Genomic DNA, 18,097 nt, shown 5'->3' on the forward strand with positions numbered 1-18,097 from the left:
CCAACTCTCTGGTTCTGTTGACCAGTCCAACACTCTGGTTCTGTTGACCAGTCCAACACTCTGGTTCTGTAGACCAGTCCAACTCTCTGGTTCTGTTGACCAGTCCACTTCTCTGGTTCTGTAGACCACTCCAACTCTCTGGTTCTGTTGACCAGTCCATCTCTCTGGTTCTGTTGACCAGTCCATCTCTCTGGTTCTGTAGACCAGTCCAACTCATTGGTTCTGTAGACCAGTCCAACTCATTGGTTCTGTAGACCAGTCCAACTCTCTGGTTCTGTAGACCAGTCCAACTCTCTGGTTCTGTAGACCAGTCCAATTCTCTGGTTCTGTAGACCAGTCCAACTCTCTGGTTCTGTAGACCAGTCCAACTCTCTGGTTCTGTTGACCAGTCCAACTCTCTGGTTCTGTAGGCCAGTCCAACTCTCTGGTTCTGTTGACCAGTCCAACTCATTGGTTCTGTAGACCAGTCCAACTCATTGGTTCTGTAGACCAGTCCAACTCATTGGTTCTGTAGACCAGTCCAACTCTCTGGTTCTGTAGACCAGTCCAACTCTCTGGTTCTGTTGACCAGTCTAACTCCCCAGTCACAGTTCATTACACGTGAAAGAACCCCCCTGGAAGATTATTCTGTTGAAGTTCTTACTTTAAGATTTAGAGTTGCATTTTATTTTGTATTTTTCAGATTGCAATGCACATGTTCATAAGAGTTGTAGAGAAAGCCTGCCTGTCTGTGCCAAGGTGAAGATGAAGGTAAGGAAAAACTGTATTTAAAACTATTTTCAGACCGTTTTGTCAGCCTACAAAATGAGTAGCCTACAAGGACATCATGTTTTCATGTACTAGATCATTTTGTCAGCCAATAGGATGAGTAGCCTACAAGAACATCATGTTTTTATGTACTAGATCATTTTGTCAGCCAATAGGATGAGTAGCCTACAAGGATATCATGTTTTTATGTACTAGATCATTTTGTCAGCCAATAGGATGAGTAGCCTACAAGGACATCATATTTTTATGTACTAGATCATTTTGTCAGCCAATAGGATGAGTAGCTTACAGAACATCAAGGTCATGAACTTATTTACACTACTGAAGTCCTGGATTGTTTTCCCTCCAGACGCCCAGACAGCAGTTTGCAGTTCCAGATTCAGCCACCATTCCTGTTGTCACCCGGAGACCAAAACGAGGGTTAAACCGTGAGTCCATCTTAAATATACTCAATAGTCATACTGTTGGTGTTAACCAGAGCCACCACAGCCATGTCCTGGTCCCAGATCTGTTGGTGTTAACCAGAGCCACCACAGCCCTGTCCTGGTCCCAGATCTGTTGGTGTTAACCAGAGTCACCACAGCCATGTCCTGGTCCCAGATCTGTTGGTGTTAACCAGAGTCACCACAGTCCTGTCCTGGTCCCAGATCTGTTGGTGTTAACCAGAGCCACCACAGCCCTGTCCTGGTCCCAGATCTGTTGGTGTTAACCAGAGTCACCACAGCCATGTCCTGGTCCCAGATCTGTTGGTGTTAACCAGAGCCACCACAGCCTTGTCCTGGTACCAGATCTGTTGGTGTTAACCAGTTAGAATACAATCAAATTCTGCATGTATCTGTTCCCAATAGAGTCCTACAGGGCTGGATGTATCTGTTCCCTACAGAGTCCTACGGGGCTGGCTGGATGTATCTGTTCCCTACAGAGTCCTACGGGGCTGGCTGGATGTATCTGTTCCCTACAGAGTCCTACGGGGCTGGCTGGATGTATCTGTTCCCTATAGAATCCTACAGGGCTGCATGTATCTGTTCCCCATAGAGTCCTACAGGGCTGGATGTATCTGTTCCCTATAGAGTCCTACAGGGCTGGATGCATCTGTTCCCTATAGAGTCCTACAGGGCTGGATGCATCTGTTCCCTATAGAGTCCTACAGGGCTGGATGTATCTGTTCCCTATAGAGTCCTACAGGGCTGGATGTATCTGTTCCCTACAGAGTCCTACAGGACTGGATGTATCTGTTCCCTACAGAGTCCTACAGGGCTGGATGTATCTGTTCCCTACAGAGTTCTACAGGGCTGGATGTATCTGTTCCCTACAGAGTTCTACAGGGCTGGATGTATCTGTTCCCTATAGAGTCCTACAGGGCTGGATGTATCTGTTCCCTATAGAGTCCTACGGGGCTCGATGTATCTGTTCCCTATAGAGTCCTACGGGGCTGGATGTCTCTGTTCCCTATAGAGTCCTACAGGGCTGGATGTATCTGTTCCCTATAGAGTCCTACGGGGCTGGATGTCTCTGTTCCTTATAGAGTCCTACAGGGCTAGATGTATCTGTTCCCTATAGAGTCCTACAGGGCTGGATGTATCTGTTCCCTATAGAGTTCTACAGGGCTGGATGTATCTGTTCCCTACAGAGTTCTACAGGGCTGGATGTATCTGTTCCCTATAGAGTCCTACGGGGCTGCATGTATCTGTTGGATGTATCTGTTCCCTATAGAGTCCTACAGGGCTGGATATATCTGTTCCCTATAGAGTCCTACGGGGCTGGATGTCTCTGTTCCCTGTAGAGTCCTACGGGGCTGCATGTATCTGTTCCCTATAGAGTCCTACGGGGCTGGATGTCTCTGTTCCCTATAGAGTCCTACAGGGCTGGATGTCAACATTAGTGCACTACGTAAGGATTAGGGTGCCATGTGGGACGTAACCCAATACCATCCTACCGCATTCCCCTGTTAACGCTGGCCCTCTCTTATGACATCACAGCGGGTGCATCGAGGGAGCGACCCTGGTCAGCCATCTTGTCTCCAGAAGACCACTCCTCATTGGTTGTTCCCTCTCGAAGACATACCTCCATCATACCCTTCCACGGCTCCAACCTGTCAAAGAGCATCTCCATATCCAACATCGCTGGGTGAGCAACCCTAACCCTAGCCCTAACCCTAAGCCTGAGCCTGTTCTTAAACCAAAACCTAACCCTAACCATAATCCTAACTCTGACCCTGACCCTGTTCCTAACCATAACCCTGACTCAAACCCTGACCCTGTTCCTAACCATAACCCTGACTCAAACCCTGACCCTGTTCTTAACCATAACCCTGACTCTGACCCTGTTCCTAACCATAACCCTGACTCAAACCCTGACCCTGTTCATAACCCTAACCCTGACTCAAACCCTGACCCTGTTCATAACCCTAACCCTGACTCAAACCCTGACCCTGTTCATAACCCTAACCCTGACTCAAACCCTGACCCTAACCATAACCCTGACTCAAACCCTGACCCTGTTCCTAACCATAACCCTGACTCAAACCCTGACCCTGTTCCTAACCCTAACCCTGACCCTGTTCCTAACCATAACCCTGACCCTGTTCCTAACCATAACCCTGACTCAAACCCTGACCCTGTTCCTAACCATAACACTGACTCAAACCCTGACCCTGTTCCTAACCATAACCCTGACCCTGTTCCTAATGCTAATCCTGTACCTGTCCCTAATCCTGACACTAACCTTAAATCTGACACTGAACCTGTTCCTAACCCTGACTCTAACCCAACCCTAACTCCAACCCAACCCTAACCCTGACTCTAACCCAACCCTAACCCAATCCTAATCCAACCCTAACCCTGACTCTAACCCAACCCAACCCTAACTCTAACCCAACCCTAACTCCAACCCAACCCTGTCTCTAACCCAACCCTAACCCTGACTAACCCAACCCTAACCCTGACCTAACCCTGACTCTAACCCTGACCCAAACCTAACCTGACTATGACCCTAACTTGACCCTAACCCTGACCCTAACCTAACCCTGACCCTAACCCTAACCTAACCCAACCCTAAATTGCAGACATACTTGTTTCCTAATGGTCCTCTCTTTGTAGCCGTGATTTATTTTTACTGAGCCTCCGTCTCTGACACTGGCACCTCTACTTCAGTCTGGGCAAAGTGGTTTTCTTAGCCTTTTTTTGGTTGTGCCGTTGTATTTCATGGTACGGCGTTGTATATTCCCACCAGATTTAAACGGCTGATGTTGACCATATATGGTTCATTAGGGGTGTTTTGAAATGCAAATAGCCAAAGTCATGGACGAGCACTGATGCTGAGAACAATTAGTATTTATCAAATCAAATGTATTTATGTAGCCCTTCGTACATCAGCTGATATCTCAAAGTGCTGTACAGAAACCCAGCCTAAAACCCCAAACAGCAAGCAATGCAGGTGTAGAAGCACGGTGGCTAGGAAAAACTCCCTAGAAAGGCCTAAACCTAGGAAGAAACCTAGAGAGGAACCAGGCTATGAGGGGTGGCCAGTCCTCTTCTGGCTGTGCCAGGTGTAGGTTATAACAGAACATGGCCAAGATGTTCAAATGTTCATAAATGCTAAGATAGACATCAGGGATTGTAACATTCTCTGCTTCACGGAAACATATGTTGTTGGAATCGGTTCAGCCACAGGGCTTCTCCATGCATCGCGCCGATAGAGATGAACACCTGTCTGGCAAGAAGAAGGGTTTGGGTGTATTCTTTATGATTAACGACTCATTGTGTAATCATAACAACATTCAGGAACTCAAGTCCTTCTGCTCACCCAAATTCCTTACAATCAAATGCCGGCCATTTTACCTACCAAGAGAATTCTCTTCAGTTAGGTCACAGCTGTGTAGATTCCCCCTCAAGCAGAGAGCAAGGCGGACGGACATCACGGAACTTCACTGGACTATGTAAACTGGAAACCATATATATATTCTGAGGATGCATTTATTGTAGCTGGGGATTTTAACAAAGCAAATTTGAGAACAAGTCTACCTAAATTCTTCCAACATATTGATTATGCTACATGCAAGGGCAAAACTTCCGCGATGCTTACAAAGCCCTCCCCCGCCCTCCCTTCAGCAAAACCGACCATGACGCCATCTTGCTCCTATCGTCCTATAGGCAGAAACTCAAACAGGGTGTACCAGTGACGAGAACCATTCAACATTGGTCAGACCCATCGGAAGCCACGCTTCAAGATTGTTTTGATCACGCGGACTGGAATATTTTCCGCTCAGCCGCAGAGAACAACATCGACCTATATGCTGACATTTATAAAGAAGTGCATTGGAGATGTTGTACCCACTGTGACTATTAAAACTCTAACCAGAAACCGTGGATGGAAGCCGGCATTCGCACAAAACTGAAAGCGTGATCCACCTTATTTAACCATGGAAAGAGGTCTGGAAATATGACTGAATATAAACAGTGTAGGTACTCCCTCTGCAAGGCAATCAAACAAGCGAAATGCCAGTACAGCAACAAGGTGGATTCGCAATTCAATGGCTCAGACACGAGAAGTATGTGGCAGGGTCTACAGGAAATCACGGACTACAAAAAGAAAACCAGCTACGTCATGGAAACCGACGTCACGCTTCAAGACAAACTAAACTTATTTGCCCGCTTTGAGGATAATACAGTGCCACAATCCCGGTCCGCTAACAAGGACTGCGTCCCCCACCCCCTTTCCTTCTCCATGGCTGACGTGAGTAAAACATTTAAATGTGTTAACCCTCACAAGGCTGCTGTCCCAGACGGCATCCCTAGCCGCGTCCTCAGAGCATGTGTGGCTGTGTTTACGGTGCGTTTACAGACATTTTCAATCGCTCCCTATCCCAGTCTATTGTCCCTACATGCTTCAAGATGGCTACCATTTGTTCCTGTACCCACAAAGGCAAAGATAACTGAACTAAATGACTACCGCCCCGGCACTCAATTCTGTCATCAATAAACACTTACCCGACCATCACCCCTGGTGAGACAAAACAGTGACTCGTCCGTGAAGAGCACTTTTTTGCCAGTCCTGTCTGGTCCAGCGATGTTGGGTTTGTGCCCATAGGCGACGTTGTTGCCGGTGATGTCTGGTGAGGACCTGACTTACAACAGTCCTACAATCCCTCAGTCCAGCCTTTCTTTGCCTATTGCGGACAGTCTGAGCACTGTTGGAGGGATTGTACATTCCTGGTGTAACTCGGGCAGTTGTTGTTGCCATCCTGTACCTGTCCCGCAGGTGTGATGTTTGGATGTACCAATCCTGTACAGGTGTTGTTAAACGTGACCTGCCACTGCAAGGACGATCATCTGTCCGTCCTGTCTCCCTGTAGCGTCGTATTAGGTGTGTCACAGTGCGGACCTTGCAATTTATTGCCCTGGCCACATCTGCAGTCCTCATGCCTCCTTGCAGCATGCCTAAGGCATGTTCATGCAGATGAGCAGGGACCCCGGGCATCTTTATTTTGGTGTTTTTCAGAGTCAGTAGAAAGGCCTCCTTAGTGTCCTAAGTTTTCATAACTGTGACCTTAATTGCCTACCATCTGTAAGCTGTTAGTGTCTTAACGACCGTTCCACAGGTGCATGTTCATTAATTGTTTATGATTAATTGAAAAAGCATGGGTAACAGTGTTTAAACCCTTTACAATGAAGATCTGTGAAGTTATTTGGAGTTTACAATAGTAGTATTTTTTAGAATAGCTTCTAATATTAATAAATGAGCTCCCAGGTGTTTGATGACATGCCTATCAAGGGTATGCGGTACCTGTCCCATTCTACTGACTCTCTATGTCCTCTCTCTCTATGTCCTCTCTCTCTCTATGTCCTCTCTCTCTCCATGTCCTCTCTCCAGTCACCAGGTGTTTGATGACATGCCTATCAAGGGTCTGCGGTACCTGTCCCATTCTACTGACTCTCTGTGCAAGACCAACCTGGTCAACGAATCTACAGAGTCACTCACAGACGAAGGTTCGTAGGTTACTAATCTCTCTCAACAGCTATGGATAGAATGACTAACATGCTTTGTGTCTTTAAATACATCTCAAATGGCACCCTATTTCCTGTTTAGTTCCCTACTATAGACCAGACCACTACTATAGTCCAGGCCAGACCACTACTATAGTCCAGGCCAGACCACTACTATAGTCCAGGCCAGACCACTACTATAGTCCAGGCCAGAACACTACTATAGTCCAGGCCAGAACACTACTATAGTCCAGGCCAGAACACTACTATAGACCAGGCCAGAACACTACTATAGACCAGGCCAGAACACTACTATAGACCAGGCCAGAACACTACTATAGACCAGGCCAGAACACTACTATAGACCAGAAAACTATCACCGTCACCATCACACAGTCACCGTCACCATCACACCATCACAGTCACAGTCAGTCACCATCACACAGTCACCATCACAACAGTCACCATCACTCACCATCACACAGACGCCATCACCACATAGTAAACACATACTTTACCCCCAGCCCCCAGCAAACACACGTAGACCCCAGTAAACACACGTTGCCCCCAGACCCCAGTAAACACACGTTGCCCCCAGACCCCAGTAAACACACGTTGCCCCCAGACCCCAGTAAACACACGTTGCCCCCAGATCCCAGTAAACACACGTTGCCCCCAGACCCCAGTAAACACAAGTTGCCCCAAGACCCCAGTAAACACACGTTGCCCCCAAACCCCAGTAAAGGTAAAGCGTCAGGTAGCCTAGAGGTTAGTGTTGTGTCAGTAACCGAAAGGTCGCTGGTTTGAATACCCGAGCTGAGCGAGGCACTTAATCCTAATTGCTCCCGTAAATGTGTCTGGATTATAGTGTCTACGATAATGTCTAGATAAATACCTGTGAATGCTATCTGAGTGTTGTGTTTCATAATCTAGGCACAGAGATGATTGACAGTCAGCTGATGGGGGAGTTTGAGGAAGACCTGAAAGAGCTGGAAGCAGACTCCTGGAGCAACGTTATGGACAGCAACTTCCTCAAACATCTGAATAAGGATGTCATCAAGAGACAGGAAGTCATCTACGGTACCTACCACTGCTACTGTACCTACCACTGCTACTGTACCTACCACTGCTACTGTACCCTACCTTGATTTATACCAGGTACTACTACCCCTCTATCTAGAGTTACAGCGCACTACTACCCCTCTATCTAGAGTTACAGCGCACTACTACCCCTCTATCTAGAGTTACAGCGCACTACTACCCCTCTATCTAGAGTTACAGCGCACTACTACCCCTCTATCTAGAGTTACAGCGCACTACTACCCCTCTATCTAGAGTTACAGCGCACTACTACCCCTCTATCTAGAGTTACAGCGCACTACTACCCCTCTATCTAGAGTTACAGCGCACTACTACCCCTCTATCTAGAGTTACAGCGCACTACTACCCCTCTATCTAGAGTTACAGCGCACTACTACCCCTCTATCTAGAGTTACAGCGCACTACTACCCCTCTATCTAGAGCTGGACATACCCTGATCTCCCCAAGTTTATCCCCCTCCTAACCTTAACCCCTCCCTGTATCTCCCCCTCCAGAGTTGATGCAGACAGAGATGCACCACGTGAGGACCCTGCTGATCATGATGGAGGTGTACAGTAAGGGTCTAGTGAAGGAGCTGCAGCTGGAGCCTCAGACAGTAGACAGGCTGTTCCCTGCCCTGGGGGAGCTCCTGGACCTCCACACCTCCTTCCTGACATGTATCCTGGAGAGGAAGAGAGAGAGCCAGCAGGAGGGGGAGGACGGAGGATTCATCATCAACAAGATAGGAGACATCCTGGAGACACAGGTTAGAGGAGGGAGAGAGCCCCCACTACAGAACACCCCACTACAGAACACCCCACCACACTACAGAACACCCCACCACACTACAGAACACCACAAAACAGAAAACCACAAAACAGAACATCCTCCTCCCCCCACACACCACAGAAACAGTTGAGGAGCACCTGGTGTCTCTCTACACCACATCATAGAGACAGTTGAGGAGGTCCTGGTAGGAGAGCATGTTGTCTCTCTACACCAGATCATAGAGACAGTTGAGGAGGTCCTGGAAGGAGAGCATGTTGTCTCCACACCAGATCATAGAGACAGTTGAGGAGGTCCTGGAGGGAAATCATGTCGTCTCTACACCACATCATAGAGACAGTTGAGGAGGTCCTGGAAGGAGGGCATGTTGTCTCTATACACCAGATCATAGACAGTTGAGGAGGTCCTGGAGGGAGATCATGTTGTCTCTCTACACCACATCATAGAGACAGTTGAGGAGGTCCTGGAAGGAGGGCATGTTGTCTCTATACACCAGATCATAGACAGTTGAGGAGGTCCTGGAGGGAGAGCATGTTGTATCCACATACTCAGTCTGACACCTTCCACCTTTATGTTTTAAACAAAACATACCAGACACCAATAATAATGACCTAAATAGATGTATTCCATTTAGTTGTAGATTCATATTGTTACTCACGCCTCTTGGAGGAGGGAACGCAAAAACCCTCCTACACTTAACTCCCCGTGGCGGTAGAGAGGTATGTGACTGTAGGTGGCGGTAGAGAGGTATGTGACTGTAGGTGGAGGTATAGAGGTGTGGGACTGTAGGTGGAGGTATAGAGGTGTGGGACTGTAGGTGGAGGTATAGAGGTATGTGACTGTAGGTGGAGGTATAGAGGTGTGGGACTGTAGGTGGAGGTATAGAGGTGTGGGACTGTAGGTGGAGGTATAGAGGTATGGGACTGTAGGTGGAGGTAAAGAGGTATGTGACTGTAGGTGGAGTTAAAGAGGTATGGGACTGTAGGTGGAGGTATAGAGGTATGGGACTGTAGGTGGAGGTGAAGAGGTATGGGACTGTAGGTGGAGGTAAAGAGGTATGGGACTGTTGGTGGAGGAATAGAGGTATGTGACTGTAGGTGGAGGTAAAGAGGTATGGGACTGTAGGTGGAGGTAAGGATGTATGGGACTGTAGGTGGAGGTAAGGATGTATGGGACTGTAGGTGGAGGTATAGATGTATGGGACTGTAGGTGGAGGTATAGAGGAATGGGACTGTAGGTGGAGGTATAGAGGAATGGGACTGTAGGTGGAGGTAAGGATGTATGGGACTGTAGGTGGAGGTATAGAGGTATGGGACTGTAGGTGGAGGTAAAGAGGTATGTGACTGTAGGTGGAGGTATAGAGGTATGGGACTGTAGGTGGAGGTAAAGAGGTATGGAACTGTAGGTGGAGGTATAGAGGAATGGGACTGTAGGTGGAGGTAAGTGACTGTAGGTGGAGGTATGTGGAGGTAGAGAGGTATGTGACTGTAGGTGGAGGTAAAGAGGTATGGGACTGTAGGTGGAGGTAAAGAGGTATGGGACTGTAGGTGGAGGTATAGAGGAATGGGACTGTAGGTGGAGGTATAGAGGTATGGGACTGTAGGTGTAGGTAAAGAGGTATGTGACTGTAGGTGGAGGTAAAGAGGTATGTGACTGTAGGTGGAGGTATGGGACTGTAGGTGGAGGTAAAGAGGTATGTGACTGTAGGTAGAGGTATGTGACTGTAGGTGGAGGTAAAGATGTATGTGACTGTAGGTGGTATGGGACTGGAGGTGCAGGTAAAGAGGTATGGGACTGTAGGTGGAGGTAAAGAGGTATGGGACTGTAGGTGGAGGTATAGAGGAATGGGACTGTAGGTGGAGGTAAAGAGGTATGTGACTGTAGGTGGAGGTATGGGACTGTAGGTGGAGGTATAGAGGTATGTGACTGTAGGTGGAGGTAAAGAGGTATGGGACTGTAGGTGGAGGTATAGAGGTATGGGACTGTAGGTGGAGGTAAAGAGGTATGTGACTGTAGGTGGAGGTAAAGAGGTATGGGACTGTAGGTGGAGGTAAAGAGGTATGGGACTGTAGGTGGAGGTTAAGAGGTATGTGACTGTATGTGGAGGTAGAGAGGTATGTGACTGTAGGTGGAGGTAAAGAGGTATGGGACTGTAGGTGGAGGTTAAGAGGTATGTGACTGTAGGTGGAGGTATAGAGGTATGTGACTGTAGGTGGAGGTATAGAGGTATGGGACTGTAGGTAAAGAGGTATGTGACTGTAGGTGGAGGTATGGGACTGTAGGTGGAGGTAAAGAGGTATGTGACTGTAGGTGGAGGTAAAGAGGTATGTGACTGTATGTGGAGGTAAAGAGGTATGTGACTGTAGGTGGAGGTAAAGAGGTATGGGACTGTAGGTGGAGGTATAGAGGTATGGGACTGTAGGTGGAGGTATAGAGGTATGTGACTGTAGGTGGAGGTATAGAGGTATGGGACTGTAGGTGGAGGTATAGAGGTATGGGACTGTAGGTGGAGGTATAGAGGTATGTGACTGTAGGTGGAGGTATAGAGGTATGGGACTGTAGGTGGAGGTATAGAGGTATGGGACTGTAGGTGGAGGTATAGAGGTATGGGACTGTAGGTAAAGAGGTATGTGACTGTAGGTGGAGGTATGGGACTGTAGGTGCAGGTATGTGACTGTAGGTGGAGGTATGTGACTGTAGGTGGAGGTATGTGACTGTAGGTGGAGGTATGTGACTGTAGGTGGAGGTATGTGACTGTAGGTGGAGGTATGTGACTGTAGGTGGAGGTATGTGACTGTAGGTGGAGGTATGTGACTGTAGGTGGAGGTATGTGACTGTAGGTGGAGGTAAAGAGATATGTGACTGTAGGTGGAGGTAAAGAGGTATGTGACTGTAGGTGGAGGTAAAGAGGTATGTGACTGTAGGTGGAGGTAAAGAGGTATGTGACTGTAGGTGGAGGTAAAGAGGTATGTGACTGTAGGTGGAGGTAAAGAGGTATGGGACTGTAGGTGGAGGTATAGAGGTATGTGACTGTAGGTGGAGATATAGAGGTATGTGACTGTAGGTGGAGGTATAGAGAAATGGGACTGTAGGTGGAGGTATAGAGGTATGGGACTGTAGGTGGAGGTATAGAGGTATGTGACTGTAGGTGGAGGTATAGAGGTATGTGACTGTAGGTGGAGGTATGTGACTGTAGGTGGAGGTATGTGACTGTAGGTGGAGGTAAGGATGACAGAGACAGAGAACATTACCGTTGACAGGGAATGTATTTCCTTCACACGGTAATTTGGGGAAAAGGGTCTGGACGGAACCAAAGCAAAGTGAACGTTAAAGCCCCCTCTCCTACCTTACCTATTTTAGCACCACCATACAGGGATGGGTCCGCCCAGGTCTTACCTAGTGTGCATAGACAGAATACATACTACGGGTATAAGTATGCCCGCAGGCCTCTTGCCTAAACACTCCCAAGGTGCCTCCCCCCCCGGGAACAAACAGAATAATTACTAACGCAAAGTTAACAATTTAAACAAACCAAAAAACATGAGGTCCTACGGCATACACATACCTCTGCAGGAGCGCTACAAAATACCCTACAACCACACACAACTTATACCAACCCTACAACACAGCACATACAACTTATACCAACCCTACAACCAACACAACACAGCACATACAACACAGCACTACAACTTATACCAACCCTACAACCAACACAGCACATACGAAGAAGCTCTCTTTTCCTAACAAAGGAACACTGGCTTTTAAAGCTGCAGAAAGAGTCGGTAATTGAAGACAACTGTATCCCCTGACGAGAGGGCGGGGTCAGAGCGCCAATTAGCAATGGGGCCGACCAATCAGCTGCTTGGAATCCAAGGAAGCCCTTTCCTGAAACACACACATACAAACCCACAACACAGAAACTTGGGAAAGGTAACACATTTCATGCCTGTTGCTGTTTTTCAGTTCTCAGGGACCAAAGCAGCGATAATGAAGAGAGTTTACGGGAAGTTCTGCAGCCGCCACAACGAGGCCGTAAACATCTACAAGGAGCTGCACTCCAAAGACAAACGCTTCCAGGCCTTCATCAGGGTAAGCACTTACCTGTTCACTACTCATTTACAGCATCCATTATCATTAGACATCAGCTAAACCAATATCACATATCATCTCTGTGTCTAGCCATCTAACTGTTACATCTAATCAATTCTGTCTTCCTATTATGTGACTTTTAAGAAGAAGATGAGTAGCAGTATCGTCCGGAGGCTAGGTATCCCAGAGTGCATTCTGTTAGTCACCCAGAGGATCACCAAGTACCCCGTCCTGATGCAGAGAATACTACATCACACCAAAGGTTTGTCTGCTGCCCCCAGCTCTGCCCTCTGCTGGACAGATGAGGTACACACTGCCCCCAGTTCTGCCCTCTCCTGGACAGATGAGGTGGTCTCTATATATATACACACACACACTGCCCCCAGTTCTGCCCTCTGCTGGACAGATGAGGTGGTCTCTATATATATACATACACACACTGCCCCCAGTTCTGCCCTCTGCTGGACAGATGAGGTGGTCTCTATATATATACACACACACTGCCCCCAGTTCTGCCCTCTGCTGGACAGATGAGGTGGTCTCTATATATATACACACACAAACTGCCCCCAGTTCTGCCCTCTGCTGGACAGATGAGGTGGTCTCTATATATACACACACACTGCCCCCAGTTCTGCCCTCTGCTGGACAGATGAGGTGGTCTCTATATATATACACACACACTGCCCCCAGTTCTGCCCTCTGCTGGACAGATGAGGTGGTCTCTATATATATACACACACACACTGCCCCCAGTTCTGCCCTCTGCTGGACAGATGAGGTGGTCTCTATATATATACACACACACACTGCCCCCAGTTCTGCCCTCTGCTGGACAGATGAGGTGGTCTATATATATACACACACACACACACACACTGCCCCCAGTTCTGCCCTCTGCTGGACAGATGAGGTGGTCTCTATATATATACACACACACACTGCCCCCAGTTCTGCCCTCTGCTGGACAGATGAGGTGGTCTCTATATAAATATACACACACACTCTGCCCCCAGTTCTGCCCTCTGCTGGACAGATGAGGTGGTCTCTATATATATACACACACACACACACACACTGCCCCCAGTTCTGCCCTCTGCTGGACAGATGAGGTGGTCTCAACACACACTGCCCCCAGTTCTGCCCTCTGCTGGACAGATGAGGTGGTCTCTATATATATACACACACACACACACACACTGCCCCCAGTTCTGCCCTCTGCTGGACAGATGAGGTGGTCTCTATATATATACACACACACACTGCCCCCAGTTCTGCCCTCTGCTGGACAGATGAGGTGGTCTCTATATATATACACACACACACTGCCCCCAGTTCTGCCCTCTGCTGGACAGATGAGGTGGTCTCTATATATATACACACACACACTGCCCCCAGTTCTGCCCTCTGCTGGACAGATGAGGTGGTCTCTATATATATATACACACACACACACACACTGCCCCCAGTTCTGCCCTCTGCTGGACAGATGAGGTGGTCTCTATATATATACACACACACACTGCCCCCAGTTCTGCCCTCTGCTGGACAGATGAGGTGGTCTCTATATATATATACACACACACTGCCCCCAGCTCTGCCCTCTGCTGGACAGATGAGGTGGTCTCTATATATATACACACACACACACACACTGCCCCCAGTTCTGCCCTCTGCTGGACAGATGAGGTGGTCTCTATATATATACATACACACACACACACTGCCCCCAGTTCTGCCCTCTGCTGGACAGATGAGGTGGTCTCTATATATATACACACACACACACACTGCCCCCAGTTCTGCCCTCTGCTGGACAGATGAGGTGGTCTCTATATATATACACACACACACACACACACACACACACATGAACACACACACACACACACACACACACACACTGCCCCCAGCTCTGCACTGCCCTCTGCTGGACAGATGAGGTAGTCTCTGTACACACAACAACCTCTCTCTCAACGTCAACAAGACCAAGGAGCTGGTCGTGAACAACAGGGAGGAGGTCAGAACCCTGGCAGTGTGGTGCCATGACAACAACCTCTCTCTCAACGTCAGCAAGACCAAGGAGCGGATGGTGGAGTACAGGGAACAGGGGTGGGTGCACACCCTCACCCCACCCCCACCCCCATCCACAAGGACGCAGTGGAGAGTGTCAAGAGCTTCAAGTTCCTCGATGTCCACATCACTGAGGACTTCACATTGTCCTCTCACACATTTTGTTACATTACAGCCTTATTCGGGGCAGCAGGGTAGCCTAGTGGTTAGAGCATTGGACTAGTAACCAGAAGGTTGCAAGTTCAAACCCCTGAGCTGACAAGGGACAAATTTTTTGTTCTGCCCCTGAACAGGGGAAAATAAGAATTTGTTCTTAACTGACTTGCCTAGTTAAATAAAGGTTAAACATTTTTATAATAATAATAATAAATTCTAAAATATATATTTGTTCCTCATCAATCTACACACAATACCCCATTATGAAAATGCAATAACAGGTTTTAGAAATGTTTGAAAATGTATTTAAAAAATTTAAAACAGAAATAATTTACTTACATCCTGTTTCCATTGATCATCCGTGAGATGTTTCTTCAACTTGATTGGACTCTACCTGTGGTAAATTCTATTGATGTGACATGACTTGGAAAGGCACAATCCTGTCTATATAAGGTCCCACAGTCGAAAGTGCATATCAGAGTAGAAAGGTTGAAGGAATTGTCCGTAGAGCTCCGAGACAGGGCTGTGAAGTACATATATAAATCAGCTGGGTCTTTCTGGGTAAGTCTCTGAGAGCTGGGAGTCTTTCTGGATAAGTCTCTAATAGCTGGGAGTCTTTCTGGCTAAGTCTCTACGAGCTGGGAGTCTTTCTGGCTAAGTCTCTAAGAGCTGGGAGTCTTTCTGGCTAAGTCTCTAAGAGCTGGGAGTCTTTCTGGCTAAGTCTCTAAGAGCTGGGTGTCTTTCTGGGTAAGTCTCTAAGAGCTGGGAGTATTTCTGTGTAAGTCTCTAAGAGCTGGGAGTCTTTCTGTGTAAGTCTCTAAGAGCTGGGAGTCTTTCTGTGTAAGTCTCTAAGAGCTGGGAGTCATTCTGTGTAAGTCTCTGAGAGCTGGGAGTCTTTCTGGGTAAGTCTCTGAGAGCTGGGAGTCTTTCTGGGCAAATCTCTGAGAGCTGAGAGTCTTTCTGGGCAAGTCTCTGAGAGCTGGGAGTCTTTCTGGGCAAGTCTCTGAGAGCTGGGAGTCTTTCTGGGTAAGTCTCTGAGAGCTGGGAGTCTTTCTGGGTAAGTCTCTAAGAGCTGGGAGTCTTTCTGGGTAAGTCTCTAAGAGCTGGGAGTCTTTCTGGGTAAGTCTCTAAGAGCTGGGAGTCTTTCTGGGTAAGTCTCTAAGAGCTGGGAGTCTTTCTGGCTAAGTCTCTAAGAGCTGGGTGTCTTTCTGGGTAAGTCTCTAAGAGCTGGGAGTATTTCTGTGTAAGTCTCTAAGAGCTGGGAGTCTTTCTGTGTAAGTCTCTAAGAGCTGGGAGTCTTTCTGTGTAAGTCTCTAAGAGCTGGGAGTCATTCTGTGTAAGTCTCTGAGAGCTGGGAGTCTTTCTGGGTAAGTCTCTGAGAGCTGGGAGTCTTTCTGGGCAAATCTCTGAGAGCTGAGAGTCTTTCTGGGCAAGTCTCTGAGAGCTGGGAGTCTTTCTGGGCAAGTCTCTGAGAGCTGGGAGTCTTTCTGGGTAAGTCTCTGAGAGCTGGGAGTCTTTCTGGGTAAGTCTCTAAGAGCTGGGAGTCTTTCTGGGTAAGTCTCTAAGAGCTGGGAGTCTTTCTGGGTAAGTCTCTAAGAGCTGGGAGTCTTTCTGGGTAAGTCTCTAAGAGCTGGGAGTCTTTCTGGGTAAGTCTCTAAGAGCTGGGAGTCTTTCTGGGTAAGTCTCTAAGAGCTGGGAGTCTTTCTGGGTAAGTCTCTAAGAGCTGGGAGTCTTTCTGTGTAAGTCTCTAAGAGCTGGGAGTCTTTCTGAGTAAGTCTCTAAGAGCTGGGAGTCTTTCTGGGTAAGTCTCTCTGAGAGCTGGGAGTCTTTCTGGGTAAGTCTCTATGAGCGTTGCACACCGTGATTGTTATGGGGTACTGTGTGTAGGCCAGTGACATTATGGGGTATTGTGACATTATGGGGTATTGTGTGTAGGCCAGTGACATTATGGGGTATTGTGTGTAGGCCAGTGACATTATGGGGTATTGTATGTAGGCCAGTGACATTATGGGGTACTGTATGTAGGCCAGTGACATTATGGGGTACTGTGTGTAGGCCAGTGACATTGTGGGGTATTGTGTGTAGGCCAGTGACATTATGGGGTATTGTATGTAGGCCAGTGACATTATGGGGTACTGTGTGTAGGCCAGTGACATTATGGGGTACTGTGTGTAGGCCAGTGACAAAGAAAATCTAAGTTAATAATTTTTTAATTCAAGATGTAATACAATAAAATGTGGAATAAGGCAAGGGGTGTGAATACCTGGCCCTGGTGAAATGTAGTGCACTATATATTAGGAGTAGGGTGCTATTTGGGACTCAGTCCTTCTTAGCGGTGCTTTTAGAGGAGTTCTCCTGCCAGTTTGAATGAAGAGAGGAGGAGGAGGAGGAGGAGGAGGAGGAGGAGGAGACGGTCTGTTATACTGACCATATGGTGGAGCCTCATCTAGAATGAAGAGAGGAGGAGGAGGAGGAAGAGGAGGAGACTGTCTGTTATACTGACCACATGGTGGAGCTTCATCTAGAATGAAGAGAGGAGGAGGAGGAGGAGGAGGAGGAGGAGGAGGAGGAGGAGGAGGAAGAGACTGTCTGTTATACTGACCACATGGTGGAGCTTCATCTAGAATGAAGAGAGGAGGAGGAGGAGGAGGAGGAGGAGAGTGTCTGTTATACTGACCATATGGTGGAGCTTCATCTAGAATGAGGAGGAGGAGGAGGAGGAGGAGACTGTCAGTTATACTGACCACATGGTGGAGCTTCATCTAGAATGAGGAGGAGGAGGAGGAGGAGGAGGAGACTGTCTGTTATACTGACCACATGGTGGAGCTTCATCTAGAATGAAGAGAGGAGGAGGAGGAGACTGTCTGTTATACTGACCACATGGTGGAGCTTCATCTAGAATGAGGAGGAGGAGGAGGAGGAGGAGGAGACTGTCTGTTATACTGACCACATGGTGGAGCTTCATCTAGAATGAAGAGAGGAGGAGGAGGAGGAGGAGGAGGAGGAGACTGTCTGTTATACTGACCACATGGTGGAGCTTCATCTAGAATGAAGAAAGGAGGAGGAGGAGACTGTCTGTTATACTGACCACATGGTGGAGCTTCATCTAGAATGAGGAGGAGGAGGAGGAGGAGGAGGAGGAGGAGACTGTCTGTTAT

The 18,097-nt window shown here is 47.9% G+C and overlaps 1 protein-coding gene across 4 annotated transcripts in view; it reads left to right on the forward strand.

The window, feature by feature from the left end:
- Nucleotides 1-688: 688 nt before the first annotated feature.
- The window catches only part of LOC139385144 (A-kinase anchor protein 13-like), a 49,309-nt gene continuing 31,900 nt past the window's right edge, over nt 689-18,097 (forward strand). For 3 of the 4 annotated variants that reach the window (XR_011628914.1, XM_071130222.1, XM_071130223.1), the window contains exons 1-8: nt 689-750; nt 1,118-1,196; nt 2,748-2,895; nt 6,640-6,755; nt 7,686-7,832; nt 8,348-8,598; nt 12,585-12,710; nt 12,855-12,972. Coding sequence is in view for 3 of the 4 variants with exons in the window: in XM_071130222.1 (XP_070986323.1) it covers nt 745-750; nt 1,118-1,196; nt 2,748-2,895; nt 6,640-6,755; nt 7,686-7,832; nt 8,348-8,598; nt 12,585-12,710; nt 12,855-12,972 (991 nt within the window). In the remaining variant the exon portion in view is untranslated. The remainder of the gene's footprint in view (nt 751-1,117; nt 1,197-2,747; nt 2,896-6,639; nt 6,756-7,685; nt 7,833-8,347; nt 8,599-12,584; nt 12,711-12,854; nt 12,973-18,097) is intronic. The other variant, XM_071130224.1, reaches the window with a different exon arrangement.

Source organism: Oncorhynchus clarkii, chromosome 26 (genome assembly GCF_045791955.1).
Source record: "Oncorhynchus clarkii lewisi isolate Uvic-CL-2024 chromosome 26, UVic_Ocla_1.0, whole genome shotgun sequence".
Lineage (NCBI taxonomy): Eukaryota > Metazoa > Chordata > Actinopteri > Salmoniformes > Salmonidae > Oncorhynchus > Oncorhynchus clarkii.